Consider the following 25138-nt stretch of genomic DNA (forward strand, 5'->3'; position numbering starts at 1 on the left):
TTTGACTGACACTAAGAGTTGCTACAACCCTTAGCCTTACCTGAGTAGGTTTGAGAGGAAGTGAAGATGAATTTTATACAGGGTTTGCCATGATCAGAGGGATTTATCGTGATATTGGTGGTAGTGGATCACCTGAGCAAGTAAACATACTTCATTCCATTACGACACCCTTACACTATTGTATTAGTCGCTACCGTGTTCATAAGAGAAGTGGTTCGTTTGAATGACGTTTCATAATCAATTGTATCAATTAGGGACAAAGTGTTCATTAGCCATTTCTAGAAGGAATTGTTCAAATTACAAGGGACAATTCTAAAGAAGAGTACGACATATCATTCGTTTGACATATGATCATATGGAGATGGCCAATTGGAGTGTGGAGATATACCTTCATTATTTTGTATTAGATATGTCGAAGCTTTGGGCATGGTGGATTGCTTGGGTTGATTATTGGTACAACACTTAATACCATGCTACCAGATTATGAAGCAAATTTGAGAGCCTGATGAAGTGATCCAGAAGTAATTTCCATCATTCCATCTTGAGGACAACTTGCTTCTTTGGGAGGGGATTATTGTTATGTCAGTCTCTCTTAGATTAGTCTGGACCGACCCTACCCAGCCAAACCAGCTGACCTAGCCTAGAGGGGTTAGAAACCACTGTTTTTGCCTTGGAATATTGCAGACCTGGGCGGGGTCCGTTGAGCCCATGATCATGTATGTGAGGAGAGGAATTAATGGGAATTTTGGGGGGAAGGTTTGAATTTATTTTGGGGAATCAATTGTATTTTGGGAATAATCAAATTAGTTTTTGCTTTATAGATTACCGATTGTTTCTTTTTTGTTTGCTTGGATATTAATCAAATTAGCTCTATTTTGGGTTTTCCCACATATTTCTTTCAATTTGTTTGTTTATTTTTGCTCCGATTTTTATTAATTTCATAAGCTAAGCTCATCAAAATTTAATAGATATTCATTAAGGTGCTGACAAAATAAAGCCTTGGATATTAAGAAGGATGAAGCTCACAATGCCTCCTTTTATAATGTCGACAAAAGAGAAGAAAACAGTCAATGCTCTTGTCAAAACCCAACCAAAAATTGCTGCTTGAATGAAAGCACAAGCATGTACAATATCTATTTGGTGATAGGCTAACTAGGTCAGTGGCAAGAGATTGTGAGCGCAATTTTTTATCCCTAAAAGAAAGAATAAACAAAAAATGCTTATTTTGATGGGACGTTGTAGTGAGATTGTTTTGACAAGCCAATGATTTAAACTATTGCCTATATCACCAGGTAGTTAGTGACCTTGTTGATCCTTGTTAAAATCTTCAAGGTCCGGTTTGAGAGAATGTACAGAAATAGAAGATTGGCATTATCTTGCAATGTTTCGGTACACTCGGAGTAGGTGAAAGTGGTTACATCTTTTTTTTTTGTTGTCGGCTCCAAAATAAATTATACAAGAAATTTGAAACAAATTGAAGAATGGGAAACTGTCATCTCAGGAAAAAAAAACACAGCATTTAAGGTGTTCCTTTAAAAGAAATTATACAAGAAATTTGAAGCAAGTTTAAAAATGGGAAACTGTCGTCTTAATAAAAAAAAAATAAAAAAATAAAAAATAAACCGAAAAAACACAATTTAATGGTGTTTCAATTTAGTACTCCAACCAAATAAATGCTTAATTTGAAAGAAAAGCAATGCCTTCCTTAATACCTCTATATCCAAGCCACCTCAAAGCACAGGATATCTTGATCAAGCTAGCTAATGCTAAACACCAGGCGTTTATGGCTATTTGAAACTTCAAACTTGATCATAAAGTTTACATTTGAGGGAGAAAACTCTACGAAGTGTCTTATTGAATATCTAATCCACCTTGTTAAAATTTAACTCAAAATCAATTCTAATTCAAGTGAGATGAATGAGAATTTTCATAGACCATTGATGTTAAATGTTAAATATCTTATAGCCAAATTGAACACAAAGATTAAATTTAAAATGAACTTGTCGAACTGAACTTATTAATAGTATAATTAAACAATATGGATGCCTTAATTATCCATTAAGTTGGAACGATTTTATTAAACTAATCCTGACTTAATTTTTGTTGAACAGTATGTAAAACCATAGCAAGCTAAATAGGTTCTAATTTAAATCAAGAACTTTGTTGCTAAAGATTTATGGTTTTAAATCAGAAATCATGCCAAAATTTGATTATATTGAACCAAAAATCTAGTTTGGTTCAGTTTTTCATAATAATGATTTCTTGTTGGCTGAGGTTTGGTAAATTATTTGGTTTTAATATTAATCAAGTTGAAATGAATTCGAACCATGCACGCCGCTATGTAGGCTTTGTAGCAGTTGTATGCTTGCTGTCCATCACTGTCAAGGACTAAACATAACACCCGTGAATCAGTTTTTTTTTTTTTTTTTCATTTATTCACGTATAAAACCTTTCTCTCCACTTCATGTACTTGGTCAGTGAGGTGATTGGCTTTGGATCTTGGATTAATTTTCTTATGGTGTATGTATAATGCTTTCCTATTGGCCTTGAGTACCCTCTTGGATGTGTTTGCTCCAATTCTTTATCGAATCTAAATCTAAACATTGGCACGGAACTAGCATGATGATGCATGTCTACTAACACGTGCTTGTGATGGCTTTAAAAGCAGGCCAAAATTGGTACATGTAATTTTGTTATGAGTCCGTTTTGGCAAACATTGAGACTAATTTGAATCCACATACTGTAAGAGGGGGAAGTAAAGCATATGTTATATATGATATGCGAATGCAGACTCTCCTTTTTCATAAATTTCCCTCAACCATTCCGCCAAAATAGTTGCTTTTTATCAAGGGTCAACTATTTTATTTTGAGCTACAATAGTAAGCGTTTAATCAAAAGTTTAGTAAATTTCTGTTTGAGATATTTTCAACTAAATACTTCTAATTTTAGATTTCTTAAAAAGATTCATTATATATAATTCATCAAACGATAAATAATTAACTACTTGAAGTTTTTATATTTTATATGATTGGATTTTTATTTATTTTATTTACGAACTACATGTCTCATGCTCATCATTTTGAACATCAACTAGTCTATTGAAAATTGCATCTTTTTCACCATTCAAATATAATCATGTTAAAGTTAAATTAATTATAACTTTCAATTTTAAAATTTAATAATTTAGATGCAAAACATAGAAGTATATGTGTACATAATGCCTAACTAGAAAAAGATTATGATAGTACTAACATCAGGAATATAAACATTTTGGTACATTGACATGTTTTAATATTCTTGGAACAAACATCAGCATTATATAGCCATGGAAAAATTCTTTATGTTAACTTGTTTTGATTATTGAAATCTATGAGAAATATTTCCTTTATATGATTTATATATTTTTATGGTTTAAATATTAAAAATAGAAACTCTGATTGAACCCTGAAACTGTCCAAACCATGATATAAAAACTTCAATAATGAGAGCAAAACCAAAATCGAATTTGACTTTCCAAAATGTTATGATAACTGCTGCTCATTATAGGATAGTTTAAATACAATTTATATCGCACAAGTATTTATGTAGCAAATATGTCTGAAAAACGGCAAAGTCTTGAACCAGCAAGGTAAGATGTCAGAGGATGGAAGAATATGCTACAATCGATTGAATTTAGAAGGTAAATATATAAATTTTACAAGAAATGATGCCTAGGACCAAGGATGTGGAGTATAACTGGATAGGAAAGTCTAATAAGACTTTGTAGATTATTTGGCTCATTACCACTGCTGGGCGGAGATTGCCTTCATGGAATAATTAAATCTGTCTTTTAGTTTAATCAACTGCGAGAATGAAAAAAAAGGGGACTCTAACAAAATGATTAATTTGTCATGCCAATAAAGTTGGGACACCTGCAAGATGTAGGTTGTTTGCTTTAATATTGGAGAGGCAGCAACAAAATAAAAAATATACGAAATGACAAGTATTTAAGTTTAAAATTTCCACCTCAAAGTTTGTAAAACTATTATAAAAATTATTATTAAATAAAAAATACAATTAAAACTAAATTATTATTACGTATTTAAGTTTAGGGGGCCAAAACTTTTACTCTATTATATGAGTATAAAGAGTTTGTAAAACTTTAGGGGAGGCTAGTGTGTCCCCCACCTCTGGTTCCACCACTGCCTTTTAGTATTCATTTTTATTAAGATGTAATGTCAGGAATAGCTTTGATAGTTATGAACTGATTTTTTTTTTTCTTCCAATATGTTCTATACCGAGACATGGTGTATCAGTAGTAATTACATTTCTCATCTTTTAGATTCTTCTGAATGCTTGTGATGGTGACAGATGGTATTCTCTTCACTAGCATTAGCTCAGTGTGAGATAACTTGGTTTTTTCAACATGTTGGGGTTGCATCGTCAAAGTCTAAAGTTTCTCGAGTGCCTATTGACATTGTAAGATATAGAAGTGCTCATTTAATTTATATTGGGCTTGGATGCCTCATTCTTTTTTGACTATATATGGTTTTCTTAATGATTTCAGGATGCAGGAGATCCAACTGTCGGATTTTTGTTGGATGGAATGGACAAACTCTGCTCTTTAGTTCGCAAATATATGGCAGGTAAATGGTCATTAAGACCATCTTCGATCTTCATATTCTTATGTTTTTTTAATAGAGATCATTTGCACAGTATATTTAATTTCAGTAAAAAATATCGGATCATTTGTGGAATGCAGTTACAAAGCTCCTTGCTTCTGAATTATATGGAACGCAGCACTAACCTCAGCAAGTTTATGCCTGATTATTTCTGAAATTGTTGTTTTTTATTTTTCATTAAAATTCTGTTCTTCAGGCTGTTATGGGAAGTATCTTTCTGAGGCTTTTATTTACTTAATGGTGTTCATATTGCTCTTTAAAACTTGTCCTCTATTTTTCTTTGCAGCAATAAAGGGTTATGCACTATCGTATCTATCATCATCTGCTGGAAGAATTCGATTTTTGCTCGGTACTCCTGGGATGGTTGCCCTGGACCTTGATTCAACTCTGAAGGGTCTATTTCAGCAAATTGTTCATTGTCTTGAGAACATACCAAAGATACAAGGAGAAAACATCTCTGTTGTTACATGCGATCTCTCTGTAGGTTTTTCCTTTTTCTGGTTAACTTTCTTATTCCATTTATACTCACATCATTACTATTATAATTTTAGGAATTTCCCTTTTGGTATCTTCTATTCTTGTTATTTTTTATTTTTAGTAGTTTCTACTTTTAAAATTAGCTTTTCTTGATAATTCCTATTTCATTTTTCTAGCATGAGAATTTTGTGGTTTTCCAATGTGGCGCTCTTACCGTGCTTGTTATCTTGTAACAGAGTCTTTGAAAATTGAAGAGAATTATTTTTCCACTTTCAAAACATATGTAGTATTAGAGCATACTTTGTCCATCGAAACGACGATCTAATTTTGTCAATCGTCCATGGACTCTCTCTCTTCGTTCCTACCTCTCCTGTGCTATAAGTTTCTAATAAAATTTCAAATAATTTAAGATAGCATCCAGTCAACAACATCCATAACATTTTCTCTAAAGGACAACAACCAACCTATCCCGGTAATTCAAAATCTTTGAGAAACTTATAAGTTAAATCCTATTTTCTACTAAAATAATGAAATGTTTAATTAATTTATAATTGTACACAGCCAAAGATTTATAAAGCACAAAAACTCATCCCAACTTTTAATAGATTTAGTCATTCATAACTCAGATACTAAATTGCTCTAGGAATATAATTGCATGAATTAATATAAAATAGCGCTGCAATTGTTAAAACACAACTTTATATATATTAAAATAAAAACTTACATACTGCAAAAGCGGAAAGTTCCACCAGACACTTAACATTTATTACAACAAAAAACTAAACTACCAAAAACCCCACACAGGATGCATAATAACACCACTATATATAGACTTAATCAAACGAACGGATGCCAAAGTTCTCAGGCAAAATGTAATAACATATAAAGTTACAAAAGCATAAAATTACTGGTGTTGAAAGGAAGAGGTTTTGGGGAGCACTTTTGAGCTGGCCTTGTCCTTTATATTTGCTTTATATTTTCAAATATTTTCTTTTGATAGCCTTTTGGTCATGGTGGGGTCCACCGCTAAATTTTGTTTGTTGGATTGATATTCTTCTTCTGGATGATTGCCATCTATAAATTTTCCCAGTTGTCAGGTAGATCATCACTAGGTATTGTTGTTTTGTCATCATCCTGCATACTATCTTCTTTTTTTTAAAATAATTTGGCAAGCTGATGTTGTAGTTTTTCTTTGAGTTTCTCGGTAGATTCATTTGGAAAATATCTCCTTAATTGCTGATAAAGATTTTTAAATGAGAGATCTTATTTAGCATGATTTTTAGGCAAACTTGGTTTATTAGTTTGAATTTGTTTATTAATGGATATAACTTTTTCTTCGATTAAAATGATTGTTCACCATTTTATTGACTAATTTCTATACAAACATTTACGATTTAAAGCGTCACTTTGTATTTTAAGGTTCCATGATCAAATCCATGGAATTTGACATTGAGTGATAAAAATATAAATCTAATTGATCGCCGATTAAAATATCAGTTGAGAGAAATATATGGAGAAGATTCGACCCAATGAGAATAGATTGTTTTGGTTTGATGTAGTAGAATTTAAGTTACTGCACTACAATTATCCCGCCACTGGAAAAACCAATGAGAAATATCATTAGAAAGAATTTAATGCATCATTATAAACATTCAGGAGTGTTTTTGTCTTGGATTAATAACATGAAATGCTCTGTGCATGACTTCAATATAAATCCAATAATTAAATAAATGTTTTTCGGAATTGATATTTGGGATTTTTATATTCGATAGTTTTTATCTGGTGTAGAGTAAGTCTCCATTCTTTATAATTAATTATTCTATGTATTGTGGTTTTACTATAAGCAATCGAATTGTTCTCTTCATTATAACTGCGTTGGATTTCAACACATTTGAGGGAGATGAACATGGCTTCATATATATTTCGATCATAAAAATATTCTTATGAAAAAGGATTAGTTCCAAGCAAACGTTCAAAGTTCGCCCATGTGACGTAAGATGATAATCATTGTCATTGATTTCTAAAATATGTGAAACAACACTTTAGTGTAGATTGAATATTCAAATTCAAATTCTAAAATTTCAGAATAAAATTCAATAGATGATTTTTAATAAGCAGAGGAAGAAGGTTGAGAGGGAATGTGATCACCATAAAAATATTTAGTAAGATTTTTATGGGGAGGATTGCTGGAGCGACGACCTCTTCCCCTCCCTTGGGGAAAGTCATCACGATTAGGTGTCATGGGACTCTTCCTTTTGGGGGTGCTGCACCCCTCGAAATCCCTACAAAAATTCGCGAGTTAGAAAATCAAAAAGGGAGTTAGTTTCTCCCTTAATATATTCAATATCAAAATAAAAAACAGGTAATTAGGCTTGTCAGGATGCAAAAAATTGTTTGGATGCAAGATTTTAAACATATTTAAGAATGATAGATTTTGCGACACTACAATCGATACTTAAGAATAATTTTGTATTTAGTAAATCATCTTGAAATTTGAAAATTGATTTAACTTTATCAAACAGTTTTAATTTGATAGTAAAATATTTTGATCTCTAATTTGATAGTAGAATATTTTGATTGAGTTGGGTTCCATCTTCCTGAGGTGAATCAAATAAGTTCTTTGGAGTAAGGTTGTAATTTTTGCTTTAAAATTCCATTACATCCAATATTCGATGCGTCGGTTTCAACAATTTTAAAAATAGCTGGATCTGCAAGATGAATACAGGGTAGATTTTTAACCTTAGCTTTAATTTCCGAACTGCAACTGTATTAATAGAGGACCAAGTTAGAGGATTTTTCTTAAATCAATCAAAAAGAGGTGTGGCATCTAAAGCAAGAGTTTTATAGAAGTCAGTAACATAAATTAAAACACCTAAAAATCGCTCATGTTGTTTTTTATCAATAATTTCACCAGGAAGCTCATCAATAAAGTTAATATTGCAATAAATAAGTACTATATAAGAGTTTGAAATATTATGTCCTAGAAATCTAATTTAAATTTGAAATATTTTAATTTGGATGTTGAAATAACTATTCTGTTTTTCTTAGCAACCTATTTAAAAGTATTCAAATCTTTAATATGTATCTCAATATTATTGGAGAAAATTAAGGCATCATCAATATAAACGACAATGAATTCGGAGTAAGAATTAAAAATATCATTCATAATATTTTGAAATTCAAATGGGGTATTTTTAAGTCCAAATAACATTACATTTCATGCATAATGTACAAATAGAACAGTAAAAATAGTTTTATATCGATCTTTTTGTTCATTTGATAAAGTGAATAAACCAGTCATTTTGATAATAGATTTATAACAATTATTATCACTACATTTTCTACAACAAGATTTTTCTTCATTATCAGAATTATAAATAGAATTAGAGGTAGAATCTCTTTCACCATAAGAACTTTCAGCTTTAGAAGAATTTAAAAGTACATTCATTAAAGTTTATTTTAAGCTTTCGTCACTTTGTAATTCATTTAGCTTTTTTCTTAACGGACATTTATTGAATGCCCAAATTTTCCGCATCGATAACATTTGATATCTTTGTCTTTATGTTTCTTTTTTTTCATTAATTAATGATTTATTATTCTCTTTAAAAGAGGATTCTTCACAAGCAAATTATTTACGAAATTCTCGTAGTTGTTTCTTTTCTAAAATTCTCTCTTTTAAGTTGCTTATTAATTTTAATATTAGAGCATAGTTCAAGTCCAGTCTGAATACAAACATTAATGATTTTGCCATAAATGAGATGTTCATAGATAATAATATGTGTTTATTGATTCCTAAGAGTTTTCTTAAATCTTTCTACAATTCTATAATTTTTTGTTTCCAATAATTATGATTAGCTTCAGTTAAATTTACTCTTTCAAGAAAAAATATCTTTATGCCGCCTAAAATGTGTAAGAGTAGGGCATCTTAATTTTTATAATAATGATCGAATTTATTCTTCTCTATCTTCATATGTTCAAGTAAAATGATCTAAAATGTTAATAACTAAATGATAAACAACTTCAATATTTAGAAGAGTGACATATTCTAATTTTATTTTACTTAAAATATCTTATTTTTGTTCTTCGGTTATAATTTTCCCACCAACCTTTTAAGATTCAGGCAGACCTACAAGTGATCATTTCGGCTATCTTAGGAGTCATATTTTGTTTAGATTATGTTGTTGTAGCATATATTAACATTCTTTGAATGGTTTGTCTAATTTGTTGGTCAAATAATCCATCAATATTTCATTTATATACTTGGGGCGCATCATATTGACATTGGTATGTCGAAGTTGCTTCTTCGTGAAGAATATCCATAGGAGTGGGTCTATTATACTAATAAGGATTTAATGGTTTTTTAGTATATTTTAGTTTATTAATTTCTAGAGTTGGTTGAATTTGGAGATTTTAAAAGAATTTTGAAGTTTTTCTATTTCTTTTTCTGAGATTGATTTTTTCAGAAATCTCGGAGGAAGATATTTCTTCTAAGGCTATAATATGTGCAGATTTAAATTTTTTGTACTAACTATTCAAAATCTTGTTCACTAGAACCAAAATTATAATTAAACAAAGTGTTTGGTTGAATTGCTGAACTTTTTATAATAATAGGTTTAACAATGACATTAGTTTCTTTTATAAGTTCTTTGAATTAGGAATTTTATATTTTGTTAATTTTCTAATTGAATGTTGTATTTGGTCAATTTTATTTTCTTGTCGACTAAGATCGTCTGAGATAATTTGTAGCATGCTATTTGAAAATTTTATTTGTTTAATAATTATAATAAATTCTTTGAATGCTTGGGTTTCATTAAATATTTTTCAAAGACAGCTAGTTCTCATTATTTATTATAATAGGTTTGGATCCTCAGTTTTTTATGAGTTTTCTATCAGAATAGTTGTCGACGTCTCCAAGTCTTCTTTTATAGGGTTGTCCAAGGGCGAGTAATGCTTCGGCTGTATCTCGTTCCGATATGGTGATTATCCTCGACGTTTCCATCCACTGTCGCCACTATCGTAACTGCCACAACTACACTAAGGACAACCACTTTTCTATCACTTGCAGCACCATACCTCCTTATCGTTCTTCCCAGCCTTCTTTCAGCCTCCTACCACCTAACAGCCGCCTCCCTCACTCCCTTTCTCCCCCTACTACAGCCACCGAACAACCACAATTGTTGTCTTCTTGCAGCCCTCTTCCATCTAGTTCCCTTCCTACTGCACCTCTCTATTCTCCACCCGCCAACCATCTATCCTGCAGCGCTCCTCAATTTACCTTCCTTCCTAACCATCCTCTAACAGCCCGCCTAACCATCAGCGCCAACCATCTTTCCCTGCAACCATCCCCCTACTACTTCCCTCACCTGGACATCCTTCCCCCTACAGCCACCCTCCACAGCCAACCTCCTCTGTCACCTCCAACCTTCCATTCATCATCCATAACCACAGCTAGCCAAAAGCACCCTAACACCCTTCTCACCCTGCATAACCACCCACCTTCCCCTTTGGGATACACACCAAATTGAGTTGAGTATTGTGTCTGTTATTGTATTTCCATTTATGTGTGGGTTTTGCAATAGTAATATTTTGTTTGCTTATTGTTGTTTGGGATAACTCTGGTGTCAGAATCTCTAAGGTATTTCCTTGGCATTGAGGTTGCTAGATCAAAGAAAAAGATTATTGTTTCCCAACCAAAGTATGTTCTTAATTTCTAAAAGAAATTGAGATGACTGATTGTAGGCTTGAAGACACTCTAATTGATCCCAATCAGAAATTGGGAGATGGAAGGAAGTGACTCAATGCATACAACTCGAGATAAAAAGTTGGCGAGAAAGTTGATATGCTCATAACATACATGATTAGACATTGCATTTGTTGTAAGTTTGGTAAGTAGACATTCACCCTTTAAAGAAGACCTCGAAACATTTAACAAGATTCTTAGATACCTAAGGTAAGAGTTTGCTTTTCAGAAGACCAAACAACAAAACATAGAGGCTAACACCGATGCAGATTGGGCGAGCTCAATTGTTGACGGGAGATCGACGTCCGAATACTGCACTTATGTCTAGGAAAATCTGGTTATATGGCGAACTAAGAAATAGAATGTGATGGCAAGGAGTAGTGTCGAGATAGAATATTCTGCTATGGCTAATGGAGTATGTGAGATATTATGGTTGAAGAGAATTCTTGAAGAGCTACAGATCCCGATAAACTTGCCAATGAAGTTGTATTGTGATAATAAAACTATCATAAGCACCGCAGAAAATCCAGTGCAATATGATTGCACAAAACATGTGTAGATTGATAGACCCTTCATAAAATAGAAAATTGATTATGGAGTTGTTGGCATGCCTTTCACTCTGACAACGCAATAAATAGTGGATATCTTCACCAAAAGATTTTTCAGGCGTAGTTTTGAGTTTCTTGGTAAGGAAGTTGGACATGATAGATATTTATGCTCCAACTTGAGAGGGGGTGTCGGAATTTTAGGAATTTCCCCTTTTGGTATCTTATATTTTTATTATTTTCTATTTTTAGTTATTTCTACTTTTAAATTTAGTTATTGTTGGTAATTTTTTTTTCCTTCTTCTTGCATGAGGACTTTGTGGCTTTTCTAATGTGGCGGCTTTCCCCTGTTGTTTATCTTGTAATCGAGTTTTAGGAAATTGAAAAGGTATATTTATTTTTCCCCTCCAAGCACTTACAATTACATTTTTTACTTTGTCATTGATGCTAAAATTGCTGATTGCATTTTTATACATGAGTATTGCTTGAATATAATAATATTGTCGCACCAAAGTCATCCTTAGCATCGTTGTTATAAGCTCTATCGTGTAGAGCAATATTAAACCTCATCTTTTGAACTCTCTCTCTCTCTCCTTCTTCTTTTTCTACTCCCTTCTCTCTATAAATACTTCAAGAGATCCGCCATTTTGCTGCTCATGCTGCATCAAGCAATTAACAAGAATGAATGGAGGTGGATCCTTAAAGCTAATTTCAATGGTTTGGATAGGCTAATTATCCTTGAAGCAATAACTAGTTTGTCTGTCAGCTAAAATTTTCTATGAATAGCTACACGCATCCCATCATCGATATTATAGAACTTTAGATCTGCATTATCATTGGTTTTATCTGAGTTTGGGGTCAGCTTACTTTGATGGCCTAAATTTATATCCTTTAGACATCTTTTTATAACTTCAGATTGTGTACACTTTTTGTTATATTCAAAATTTTAACCCATAAAACAGCATCTAAGGTGGTCTGTTCCTCTTATTTTTCTGGTGACTTGATATGCAGTTCTTTCCTTTCATATGTGTGTTTGATTTCCTACAGATACCTGTTTTTTCATTGGCCAGTATGCTTCTTTTTAATTTGTTTCTCTTACATGTTATTTTCCAACTGTTGCAGGAATTGCGTCAGTACTGGTTATCAATCTTAATGATTGTTACATCCTCACGTTCTTCAATAAACATAAGACACTTGGAAAAGGCGACTGTCTCTACTGGAAAGGAGGGGTTGCTATCAGAAGGGAATGCTGCCTACAACTGGTCCAGGTGTTGCCAAAATTTAGAACAAGCAAATACAATTCTGCTTCAAAGTTTTCAATTTTAGTGTTTTACTTGATCATGAATCTCTTAAACTGCTTTCTTTTCGTGAATACCTTTGAGGATACAATTTTGAATAAGGTTTCTTTGTAGAGAATCAGTTATGTGTTATTGCTACGCTCGCGCTAGGGCTGTCAATTTGGCTCGTTGTTCGCGAACAGCTCGTGTTCGGCTCGTTCGTTAAGCTTAATGAGCCGAACACGAACAAACTTTTAAGCTCGAAATATAAACGAGCCGAACAAAAACAAACATTTGTTCTCTCGTGTTCGGTTCGAATTGACTCGAAAAGAAATAAATAAATAAATACACACACATATAATACATATTCATAAAATTAAATATTATAAATTGTAATTAATTAAAACTTTTTAAAATAAAAAAAATTTATCAAATTTTTAAAAATTAAATCCTATAAATTATAATATATAACAAATTATTAATAAATTCGGCTGTTTCTCCCTCTTCTGAGTTCCGCCTCTTTTCCTTCCTCTCAAAATCACTAGGGTTCGACTGCTTCTCCCTCTTCCAAAATCTCAAAATCGCGAAAGACGTTGGGCAACTCGACAACTCTTCTTCTTCCTCTCAAAATCGCGAAAGGCGTTCGGCAAGTCGACAACAGCCACGCTCCTCCTCTCAAAATCGCGAAAGGGTTTCGGCGGCGAGAGCTTAGGTTTCGTTGTCTGTCTTTCTCTTCCTCTAGCTCTTCCTCTTCTTCTTCCGAGTTCCGAGTCATCTTCCTCTTCCTCTTCCGACTCATCTCCTCAAATTTCGAGTCGAACTCTAGCCGGAAAATATTATTTGAGTCAAACACGAATACACCGTTCACGAGTCATTTCGAACACAAGCTGATTTCGAACACGAGTCGACCCTGAACTCGCTCATGCCGACTCGTTTACAGCCCTAGCTGGCACCTAATGACAATTTATTCTTTTATTATTATTGTGGGGTATAAATAAGGCTTATTGTGCTTTGGGTTAGGTTATGCTATGAGATTGTTTTCTTTAGTCTTAGGGTTAGGGTTTGGGAGAGATCACCTACCTCTTCAATTGTAGGCGTTGGGAGAGATCGCCTACCTCTTGAATTGTAGGTGCTATTTTTTATGTATTTAAATTGTTTTGTTTTGTTTTAGTGAAGTAAAGAATTTTATTTACCCTAATTTCTGTAAAAATTCGTCTCGGTACAAATCAGTGCTCAAAGTGCAAAGCTGTGGAATGCAATCTTCTTACGCTTGGTTATGCTACCTTCGAACGTGAACGATAAAATGCTCTTTTGCTCAACATATTTTGCAAAAGATCTCTTTATCACAGTAGATACTAATGTGATAAAGTTGATTAGACTTAGATTTTAGCTTGTCATACTTCCAAGCCATATCTTTCCTTCTAGAATGTGAATCATCACATCTATCATGAGTTTAATGGCTAAGTGCCTATTATAATGTAATTGAGGTTACCAAAATACTTTCACTATGTGCTCTTCGGGCTCCACCAACTCACATTTCAACATTAGTTTATCAAAATCAGCCGTGTACTCTTCTACAAAAGAATCTATCTGATGCAGGTTATGAAGTTTTAATGAACAAGTTTTGTCGATAATGTGGGAGAAGATATTTTGTTGTATCTTCTTTTTCATCTAAGCGTGGTGATCTTATTCTTCTTCTCATGCTATCGAAGATGCTTTCTATTCTCCTACCACAATGATGTTCTTTTTATGAGCTTTATTGTTGTTAATTTAAATCTCTTCTTATGTGAAATGCACTTTTACTAAAATTTTTTTTCAGCTGTTTATAGTTCATGAATTACTATGGATCCAGATGCTTGTCAAAATCTGACAAGTCGATATTCACCCCAAACTTTTTGCCTCTCTAATATCCAATGTCAGATAGTTGTGTCATTATTTCTTCATTGCTAGAAACTTTCTAGAGAAGGGTTGATTTCTTCATTTTAGTGAGCCTTCGTTATGTTTGTGGGTGATCTCTTCGGATTGTCTTCTCTCGAAGGAAGCAAGTGTTTATTACAATTGGAGGATCTACCTTTGTATGCTTTCCCTTGTAAGCTCTTGGATATCTCTTTGTATGTTTTTTCTCAGTGATATGGTGTCTTTTCAACTGACAAAAGAGGGGAAGGCTTAGGGTTAGGGATGGAGGTTGTACGGATGATTTTTTGTGAATGTATTATGTTAGGTGACGTAGAGAATAAATCCCTAAAGATTTAGGGTTCGTCAAGCTCTGATATCAAATGAAATCAATTTAGGGTGTTCCTAGATGGCGTGAAAATATCAAGAGATGGGCTAATATATTAATAAGATGGATAACAGTGGAAAAAAGGGTGATGGCGGCTGGACAGCAGCTTGGCAGCAGACACCATAGGGCGGCAGCCAAGTGGGTGGCATAGAAAGGCTTTGGATGTTTGGTAGAGATTATCATGTCGATCCAATTAGGCTACGGACACCACCTGAAAAAGATCTTACGATACAACACTCCGGCAAGAAAAGTTAGAGAGAAAACAATCACCATTGCGTAAATCAATAGCCAAAAGCATTCAACCAGTCCACCAACAAAACAAATAAATAGTCCCAAAGCAAATTAATCCTTATACTGCTGTCAATTAATGAAAATAAGGCATAATTAGGGTTAGCCTGGTCCTTGACAGCTGAAAGTCCTGAGCCAGCCAGAGAACAAGGAGGAAGAGATCCGGTCTGCTCTCATTGGCATCGATCCTAGATGGACATGTAATCCTGGCGCCCGCATCGGACACTAACCTGAATGCGTATGACACATTATTTTAATGTTCCACGTATTTTTTAAAATCTATGCCTTTGAATAATTTTTATTTTCAATATGTTACAAACATATATTCTTGTTAACTATTTGTACCATGAGCTTTAGTCTATTGTAGATTACACTATGCATTGTACTTGACACATGTTGCCCTCATAATTTTGAACTTCATACTGCAGATGTGTGGACGAGCTCATGTGTCAGCTATCAAAACATGGAAGCCTAAAAAATTTATATTTCTATCACCATCACCTAACTGCAGTACGAATCTGCTCACTTCCTAATAGCAAAACCTGCTGCAGTACTCTGTCTTCTCTGAAAATGACTTCTCCCCCCTTCCCCCCCTTTTTTTTTACATTCCATCAGGTTTTCAGGAACACCATGTTCGGGCCTGAAGGGCGGCCGCATCACTGCTGTGCATGGCTTGGTATAGCCAGCAGTTTTCCTGAATGTGCTTCTGCACTTATTGCAGAGGAGGTACCCGTTATTATTTACCTGATAACAAATGGTGAAACTCTGAAAGAAATTTTTAGCTGCATTGGAATTTCTTTTTATTGAGAACTTTCAATTTTCTACTTTATTGTATTTTTCTTTATTTTTCTCTTTCTGGTTTTTATATATGCATTTATATGCTTGTGCTGGTATGGCAATTCAAAAAGATCTATCCTTCACGATTCTCTCCCTTTTAATAACTGTAAAATCCTTTAGTTCATCAAGCATTCTCTGTATCACCAGTTGATTAAATCCTCTTAACTTTATGGTCAAGTTTATGTCGCTTACAAATTCTCTGGACTGATATCTTATCCTTCAACCAAAAGAAAAAAAAGAAAAAAATATTAAAATGTCAATTTGATTTTTTTTTTCCATTTTTCCTTGTACTAAACAAATCAATCCTCCCTACTTTTTATACTAGATTATATCCCTTTAATAGCAATGCTAGAAGAAGGAAATGTTTCTTTTTATCAAAGCAACTGTTCAAATGAAATAAAGTTATTAGGTAACATATTACTTGTATGGTAAATGCAGCCGAGCAAAATAGGTAGAGATGCTATTTTGTATGTGGAGTCACTGATTGAATCGATTATGGGTGGATTGGAAGGTCTAATAAATATACTCGACTCAGAAGGTGGATTTGGAGCTTTAGAAATACAGGTATCTGTTTTTTCATATTTTTTTTGTCACTGCTGATATATTTTAAGATAATATTTTGTTCAGTATAATGTCTTATTGTACTCAATGTTTCAGCTTATTCCAGAGCAAGCAGCTCTTCGAATGAATTCAATCAAAATCTCCAGCAATTCTGCCAAATCACCAAGGGGTTTTCATGGTTTTTCAATACCAGGGCGCGAAAGCTATCCCGAAAGCAGTAATGCAGTCAAAATGTAAGGGGCGTTTGGGATTACTTTTGTTTTCTATTTTCTATATTGTATTTTTTATTTTTTTAATATATGACTGTTTTTAAAGATACTCAAAACATCTTAAAGCTGTTTTGATTATTTTCAAAAATAAGTTAATTTATTTTTAGTACTCAAAATAAAAATATGTAAAAGTTACACCAAACAAATATGTTTTATAACATATATATACAAATTCGATCCCAAACAAACTCTTTCAGTCACAAACTTCTTATTGTTGTGTTACAATACATCTCGAATGCCAATCTTGTAAACCTGTAAAAACCACCATTGCAGTTAATATATTCTTAATTATTTTTTAACAGGCTGGAAGCTGCCATGCAAAGGCTAACAAGTTTATGTTCTGTTCTAAATGACATGGAGCCTATATGTGTTCTAAACCATGTCTTCGTACTCCGTGAGGTTCTCTTATTTTCCTTCTTTTTAGATATGACCCTTCTTTCTAAAACATTTTTTTTAGACTTTTCCTTAATTATTAAGGTGAGGCTAAGTTTTTATTGCTGCTGTAATTCCATTACTGTACTTGTATGCCCATTTTTCTCTTTAACTTTGCTGATAATGCGACCTAAGTTCAAATTTGTAGTTATTTAATGATTTATTAAAATTTAACATTTAGTGATGCGGATATAAACTCTGAAATTACTTTTCTGTTTGATATTTTAGCTATTTGACATCTTTAATTTTCATGATTTTGCTAGGAACTTGTTATTCATTTATGAGTAATTTATTTACAATTTATTATTTCTTCATCTATAAGCTAGAAATTTTAAATCATGTAAGATAGTTTATTGCATAAATAAAATTGCTATAGTGGATGTGGAGATTTGTCTTTATCTTTGTCGAGATTTTGATTATTGATTAAAAGAAAGGTATAACCCTTCTTGAGAGAGTCTAATCTTTTCGTTCAAGTTGAACCATGTTTATTTTAACCTTTCATTAGGTGCAACTGGGGTTCACTTGAGGTTATTCAGTTTTTAGAAGCAACTATTGTTATCTTTAAATTGACAGTTGTATTCTAAGAAAATGTATGGGGGCATTTACACACATGGCACACAATTCAAATGTAATTTACATATCACACCTAAACTTTAGTATTTACACACATAGCACTCAAATATTTAATATCACTTAAAAAACAGTACTATTATGATTTTTTAAAAGTGAAGTATACTTTTTCATACATGGGTATAAAGTACTATAAGTGTTGTGTATGTAATTATGAAAGTTTTGGTGTGAGATATGTAAATTCATAAGAATTGTGTGCTAGGTATGCAAATTTTCCAAAAAGTCTATGTTAGGGGGTGAATGAAAGTTTTCTTCAGTCTAGAAAACAAAAATTCTTTTTAAAAGGCAGGTTCAAGAAAAGTGTTTTCCTTCTCAAACACCCGATTGGAATTACTTTTCTTCTTACTGTTTCAGCTTTAGGTTTATTTAAAATATAATTTTGCATATGTGTCCACAGTACATGAGGGATTGCATCCTGGGTAACTTTAGAAGAAGGCTACTTACAGTTATGAGAACTGATAGCGGCCTACAACAGCCATCCATTACAGAATCCCTTCTTCTCAGACACATTAGTATCATCCATTTAGCCGAGCAGCACATCAGCATGGATCTCACTGAAGGAGTTCGCGAAGTTCTATTAACAGAAACCTTTACCGGGCCAATTTCCAACCTCCACAATTTCAAAAAACCTTCTGATTTACAAAGTGGATCTGCCGTAGAAATAATCTCCAACTGGTACATGGATAATATTGTAAAGGATTTGAATGGTGCTGCTGTTACATTTGTACCCACCCACAACTGCTTCAAGAGCTCAAAACCTGTAGGTGGATATTTTGCTGACTCGTACACGGACGCGAAGGAACTGAAATCACTGATTCGCATATTTGGTGGTTACGGATTTGACAGATTCGACACGATGATAAAAGAACACATTGGCGCATTGTTGAATTGTATTGACACTGCTCTTCGTGCAAACCGGGAAGCTCTCGAAACCATAGCTGGGAGTTTAAGTTCGAGCGATAGAATTGAAAGAGACACAAATTTGAGGCAAATCTTGGATATCGAAACACTAATTGGTTTTTGTGTTCAAGCCGGGCATGCATTAGTTTTTCGAAGAATTCTTGTAGAGGCAGTAGGAGAAGTTCTTGAGGAGAAAGCCCCTCTTGTTTTTTCTTTGTTAAGTGGGATATCGAAGCATTTACCCGATCAAATACCCGAGAAAAGCGAAATTTGCAGGTTGAGGAAGATTTCTCAGGGTATTGGTGGTGTGGTTGGGCATGAAATGGAGTGGATACATTCAGTTATGGACCAAAATGGTGCTGCGTATGATAGTTCTTGGAGTTACCTTCCATATCTCTGTGCCGCATTCATGGTGTCAACCTTATGGAATACTACTAGTTTTGATGTCAACACTGGAGGTTTCAATAACAACATGCATTGTTTGGCAATGTGAGTTTAATTTTAACTCCTTTTTCATCAGCGGCAGTTTTTAATGCAATTATCAGTTTGATTATTTGCTGCCAAAAAAAAAAACAGTTCCCAAAGCCAGAAAGGAAGGGGTAATTTGGGATCATTTCTATTATTTATTTATTCATTTATTTTGTTTTGTTTTTGTTTATGTTTTGATTTGAAACAAAACATGTTTGGATATTTAATTAAAATATTATTGTTTTTAAAAACACTCGAAACACTTTAAAAGTTGTTTTGTGTTTTTAAAAATATGTTAAATTTTTTTAAAAAAAATAAAAAATCAAAAAACAGAAAAACGCACCAAACATACATGTTTTTAAAAGTAAAAGAAAAATAAAATAGGGATCTTTACATACCTACCATCCAATTCCTATATATTTACATATATAACACCTAAATATTACTTTTTACATCTATGACACCCAAACCAGTCATATCACATCAAAAATACTGCTATTTTAACTTTAAAAAGTGAAATACATCTTTTCATGCATAGGTAGGAGGTATGTATGTAAAAATTGAAGTTTAAGCGTTATAGATATGTAAATACATATAGTGGTATGCAAGTAAATCTTCCAAACAAAAAATAAAATTGATCCCAAACATGCCATAAGGGTATAGCTTGGTTGAATAAATATGCCAAAATATTTCATTTAATAAATATGCCAGAATATTTCATTTGTGTTGGCTCGTTTACTCTTTTGAGTTGAAAACTGAGTTTGCGAACATAAAGCCTAATTGAAAGTTCTATATGAATTGTAATATATATTATTGTCACCGTTCATATATTTATATATCCAGAAAATCAACTTATTTTACAGTTATTATCTCTAAAGCAATTATTCATCTCACATAGGTGTTGCGGTTTCTCATTTCAGGTGCATCAATGCTATTATAGGCGGCAGTGAATTTATTAGGTTGGAGAGGGCAGAGCGCCAAAGGCTGTCTCTTTCTAACGGCCATGCTTCTAAAATGGTAGAACCTGAAATACTCAGTCGTCCCTCTGTAGAAGCACGCATAAAATCATCGATGCAAATCTTCGTTAAATGTTCTGCAACAATTATCCTTGATTCATGGAGTGAGACAAACAGGTATCCCCTCTTTCACTTCTTAGTTCCATACAAGCTCCATATCTTCATATAAACCTCTATGGGTGTAAACAAGTAGAGTTGAGCTCGAGTCGCTCTCGGCTTGAAGTTGAGCTTGATTAATTAATTGAATTTGAGCTCAAGCTCAATTTTGAGCTTAATTCTACTAGTTTGAACCGGCTTGTTTATTATGAAAACCAAAAACAATGTTAATTCATGCTAGTGTTATAATAAAGGGGCATTTACATACATACCACAATTCCTATGTATTTAATATTTTCTTAAACGAGCACACTCGCAAACTAATGAGTCGATTTGGGGCTGGCTTGTTAGCTCATCGAGCTCAGCTCACAAGCTACTTATCAAGCCGAGCCCAAGCCAGCTTGCTAGTCAGCTAGGCTCAGTTGCATCTATCTTAATCTTGATGCAGGGCCATACATACATATATACATACATACACATATATATACTTATATATAATTTGAATTTTATTTAATTTAATTTTCTCTTGCATAAAAAACAATCAAGCCTGGTGAACAAATGTGTCCCCATTCTGATTCAGGTCACAACTAGTGCCAAAGCTGATATTTTTAGACCAGCTGTGCACTCTCTCTCCTTATCTTCCCAGAAGCACACTTGAGCTTCATCTTCCATATGCCATTCTCCGTTCACTATACTCTCAGCACTATGGAACCTCCCAACCCGCACCAACAGTGGAAATGCCAATCCAATCACCAAGGCATTCTCCCCTCATCTCTCTCACCCATTTATCACCTTCAGTTCACCAAACTCGCAGTGATTCGACCCCGAATCGTACTGCTTATGAACCGAGCTACTTCGCTTCGTCAACACAGAGGCAGGAGGAGGTGATCGATAACAAGCAACGGAACACGAGGCGATCAGGACCATTGGAATACACTTCGAGCCGGAAGGTGAAGTTTGTCGAGGGCTCGAGCTCTTCAGGTCAGGGACCGAGCCCCCTTCCTAGATTTGCTGTTTCTAGATCTGGTCCTTTATTGTATAAGTAGAAGTTCTGGGATGTATAGTTAAGTAGTGCTATAAATTATAGAAGCAATTTGTGCTATAATAATATTTGAAGTAGTTTTCCACCATGTCGTAAAGGTGGTATATATGTAAACTTTATTTTTGTTATAGCTGTCATGGAAATTTTCTGGCTTTATTATTTGGCCTTATAACTCATATATATAAGAACAAAAATGAATTTCAATTATTCTACATGTAATAACAGTGGCTTAGATGAGTTGTAATTAATGTAAACCCATAAAACACTGCCGTTGCCGGTCCCAAGCCCGGATGTGAAAAGTGGAATTACGTTAAGTAGTCGACAGCCAACATAAAACTTGTCGAAAAAATCATGACATTAATCCTTTTTTAACCCCACGTAGTGGAATTAAGGCTTTGTTGTTGTTGTGGTTAAGCTTATCAATCAAATAATATTGAAATGTCCATAATTCAAAATTTAAAATTACTTTGAAATTTTATATATATTGAGGGGCTGGAAGTAATAGAAATACTGAAAACAAAATTTAACTCACGTTTTTTTACATTGTTCAAGAATATTGGAAAAATTAAATAGAATGGTTGAATCCTTCACCATAATAATATGAAAAAAATTGTAGCCAAATATTAGTTGTTAGGTAGAATAGCAAAACAATTTCGGTTAGAATACAGCAGATATTGCTGCAATAATACAACTTTGTACAGTTATAAATTTTATAGAAATTATAGCCATCTCTAAAAATAGAAATTTACATGTTAAAAAACTGTGTTTCACAGTATAGATGGTTTAATCATAAAATAATATGAATTTAGATGTGCAAGTTACACAAAAAACAAACTATCATGATACATCACTTGATCAAAAGCCTGTTCTTCAAAGAGAAAAATGGAATCCATTTACAACAAATATTTAGTCAAGAGAATTTCTGTTTCAGTCTTGGCATAATATACTGAAATAAAGCGAGACAAAAATCTCTCCCTGAGTCATGAAACAACACAATGATTGCCAATTCCAACAGCTTTATTTGATCAAAAAATGCGCCCATGTCCACCTTAACTTCAAACAGATCATAAAAAAAGCCTTAAAATCCTTATTTGTTCTCTTCATCAACAATTCCCTGGCTCTTATCCAGCTCAACTTCAACCTTCATCTCCATAAGCATCTGTTGTTCTTCATCCTCCAGCCCGGACTCAACTCGAACTTCTGCCGCCTTTGGCTTCGACGTAGATTGCTGGTAAAGAACTCCGCCGAGCATGCATATGAGCAACCCGATCGTTCCAATCAGGGTTGAATGTTTATCCCATATCATCAGATTTATAACCACAGTCAGAAGCTTGTTGACAATGCCAAGCACTGTGAAACCTGTGGCGGATATCGCCCGACGACACGAGAAACCGAAGAATGAAATGGCTACACCAAACAAGCACGAGAGCCCGACCGGCAGAATCACACCGACAGAAAACCACTCTGACTCATTGACAATCTCGTGTTTTATCTTCTTCAGCTCCCCCATAACAACCAACTCAAGGGGAAACAACAAGAGGGCTTCAAGATTGTTGTAGAGAACAAGTCCCCAAGTGTTGAGACCGATCGTCATGACTACATGTTTGATGTAAACAAAATCAATCGACATGCTCAGAAGATATGCGGCGGCCCAACCGTAGGCAGTCAAGTTGAACTGATAGTCGGTGAGGACGTAAATGAGACTGCCGACGAAAATCGTGGTTAGCGAAAGCCAGGTCGAGAGAGAAGGCCACGGCTGCATCAAAAAGAGAGTTTCGCCGACGGCGACGAACATGGGGACGACGGATCGAAACACAATGAATGTGTCAACATTGGCATGGAGAAGAAGTTCGCTGTTGGTGAAGAGGGAGAGGTAGAAGATGACGGCGGCGGGTAAGAATTTCAACATTGTTGAGAGATCGAGTTTGTTATGATCAAGGAGGTTTAGCCGACCACAGAGCAGGACTCCAAGGGCGCTGGTGAGGTATTGTAGGGCGGTTAAGGCGCCGGGGTAGGGGAACTTCATGAGAGCCCATTTGTTGATGATTGAGAGAAGTGAGGCAGAGATGCAGTACCCGGCTGCTATTCCATATATTGATGCTTGGTGCATTATGTTTGCAAGAACTTCACTCCAAGACATGTCAATCTCAGATGCTGATGATGAGTTGCTGACTGAATTTTTTTGATTGTGGCTTTTAGTAGCCACATTATCATCGGACATCTATACGAAAACATTTTTTAACATAAGAGTATGAATTACATAACCCATCTTTTAACAATGAGGATTTAACTTAAATCCTGCTACGAAACAGCCCGATAAGGAGATCTATAATATATCTATATATATAATTTGAATTTTATTTAATTTAATTTTCTCTTACATAAAAAAACAATGAAGCTTAATGAACAAATGTGTCCCCATTCTGATTCAGGTCACAACTAGTGCCAAAGCTGATATTTTTAGACCAGCTGTGCACTCTCTCTCCTTATCTTCCCAGAAGCACACTTGAGCTTCATCTTCCATATGCCATTCTCCGTTCGCTATACTCTCATAATTTAATTTTCTCCTTACGGGGCTGTTTGGTAGCAGGATTTACGATGGATCTAACCTAAAAATCCCGTTTTTTCCTTCGTTTAGCCTTAAAAATCTTGGCACCCGTATATTCTGAGCTCCCGTAAATTCCCAAATAACGCCTATTTGCGCTTTCAATCCAGGATTTACTAAATCCTGTGAATCGTCCGGGGTGAGCCAAAAGAAAGAATGGCGCGAAAAGGCTTACCTTCCTCAATGGTTTCTGGTAGGAGCGGAGAGGAAGGACAAGAGAGATGGGAGTTTCGTTGCTCTCTGTAAGTCGGGATCCGGTCGTTTCCTTCCCAGCTAGCTCTAATGGCGAAGGTTCGTTCACGCAGGCGATGGCTTTGGGCCAAACCAGTAAAGGGCGAGTGACATAGGCGAGGGTTTTTTGGCAGAGATGGGCCGGGAGGGGGAGGATGTAAAAGATAGGTTTGTGGTTTTATTATTATTATTATTATTATTATTATTTTTAATTTAACTTAATTTTATTATTTTAATTGTTTAATAATTAATAAATAATTTATATATAATCAAATTAATTATGATTGGATAAATTTATATGTAATTGTTTAATATTTAATTAATAAATAAAATTATAACTCATTATTAATTTATATAATTAATAACTTATTAATGTTAAATTAATGATTGCTTAGTAATTAGTTTAAAAAATAATTATTAATTTATATAACTAACTATTAATTCATGTAAATGCTTCTTCTTTTTTTATATATTTTGAGGTCTTGAATATTTATTTATTTATTTTATTTAATATTTATTTTTAAAAGTTTAATAAATCCTGTCAAATTCTTTTAAAACTTCCAAATATTTTTCTAATATTTAATTTCTATAATTTCAAACATTTTTCAAGATATAACCATCTTAGAATTTGATAAATTCAGGTTTACAGATTTTACTAAATCCTATTTAAAATAAATCCTACTTACAACCATACAACCACTTGAGATTAGAGCGAGGCAACAACAATAAGAAGACGGTTTTGAAGGACTTTTGACGACGCGACGCTTTTTGGCGAAAATGAA

The 25138-nt window shown here is 33.8% G+C and overlaps 2 protein-coding genes across 3 annotated transcripts in view; one reads left to right on the top strand and one right to left on the bottom strand.

The window, feature by feature from the left end:
• Nucleotides 1–21698, top strand: part of LOC110030969 (probable protein NAP1) — a 71497-nt gene extending 49799 nt beyond the window's left edge. The window contains exons 13-24 of one of the 2 annotated variants that reach the window (XM_020733975.1): nt 4351–4458; nt 4547–4625; nt 4948–5141; nt 12546–12691; nt 15698–15779; nt 15885–15995; nt 16545–16670; nt 16764–16900; nt 17239–17335; nt 18396–19387; nt 20287–20499; nt 21059–21698. In XM_020733975.1, coding sequence (XP_020589634.1) covers nt 4351–4458; nt 4547–4625; nt 4948–5141; nt 12546–12691; nt 15698–15779; nt 15885–15995; nt 16545–16670; nt 16764–16900; nt 17239–17335; nt 18396–19387; nt 20287–20499; nt 21059–21524 — 2751 coding nt within the window. In that variant the 3' untranslated portion in view covers nt 21525–21698. The remainder of the gene's footprint in view (nt 1–4350; nt 4459–4546; nt 4626–4947; nt 5142–12545; nt 12692–15697; nt 15780–15884; nt 15996–16544; nt 16671–16763; nt 16901–17238; nt 17336–18395; nt 19388–20286; nt 20500–21058) is intronic. The other variant, XM_020733976.1, reaches the window with a different exon arrangement.
• A 688-nt stretch (nt 21699–22386) lies between these two features.
• LOC110031028 (GDP-mannose transporter GONST3) lies at nt 22387–24497 on the bottom strand. Its single transcript, XM_020734059.1, has 2 exons — nt 24301–24497; nt 22387–23741 (listed from the first exon to the last, which is right to left on the bottom strand). Exon 2 carries the CDS (start codon nt 23739–23741, stop codon nt 22608–22610), a length of 1134 nt encoding a protein of 377 aa, XP_020589718.1. The 5' UTR covers nt 24301–24497; the 3' UTR covers nt 22387–22607.
• Between the last annotated feature and the right edge of the window lie 641 nt (nt 24498–25138).

Source organism: Phalaenopsis equestris, unplaced genomic scaffold (assembly GCF_001263595.1).
Source record: "Phalaenopsis equestris unplaced genomic scaffold, ASM126359v1 Scaffold000761, whole genome shotgun sequence".
Lineage (NCBI taxonomy): Eukaryota > Viridiplantae > Streptophyta > Magnoliopsida > Asparagales > Orchidaceae > Phalaenopsis > Phalaenopsis equestris.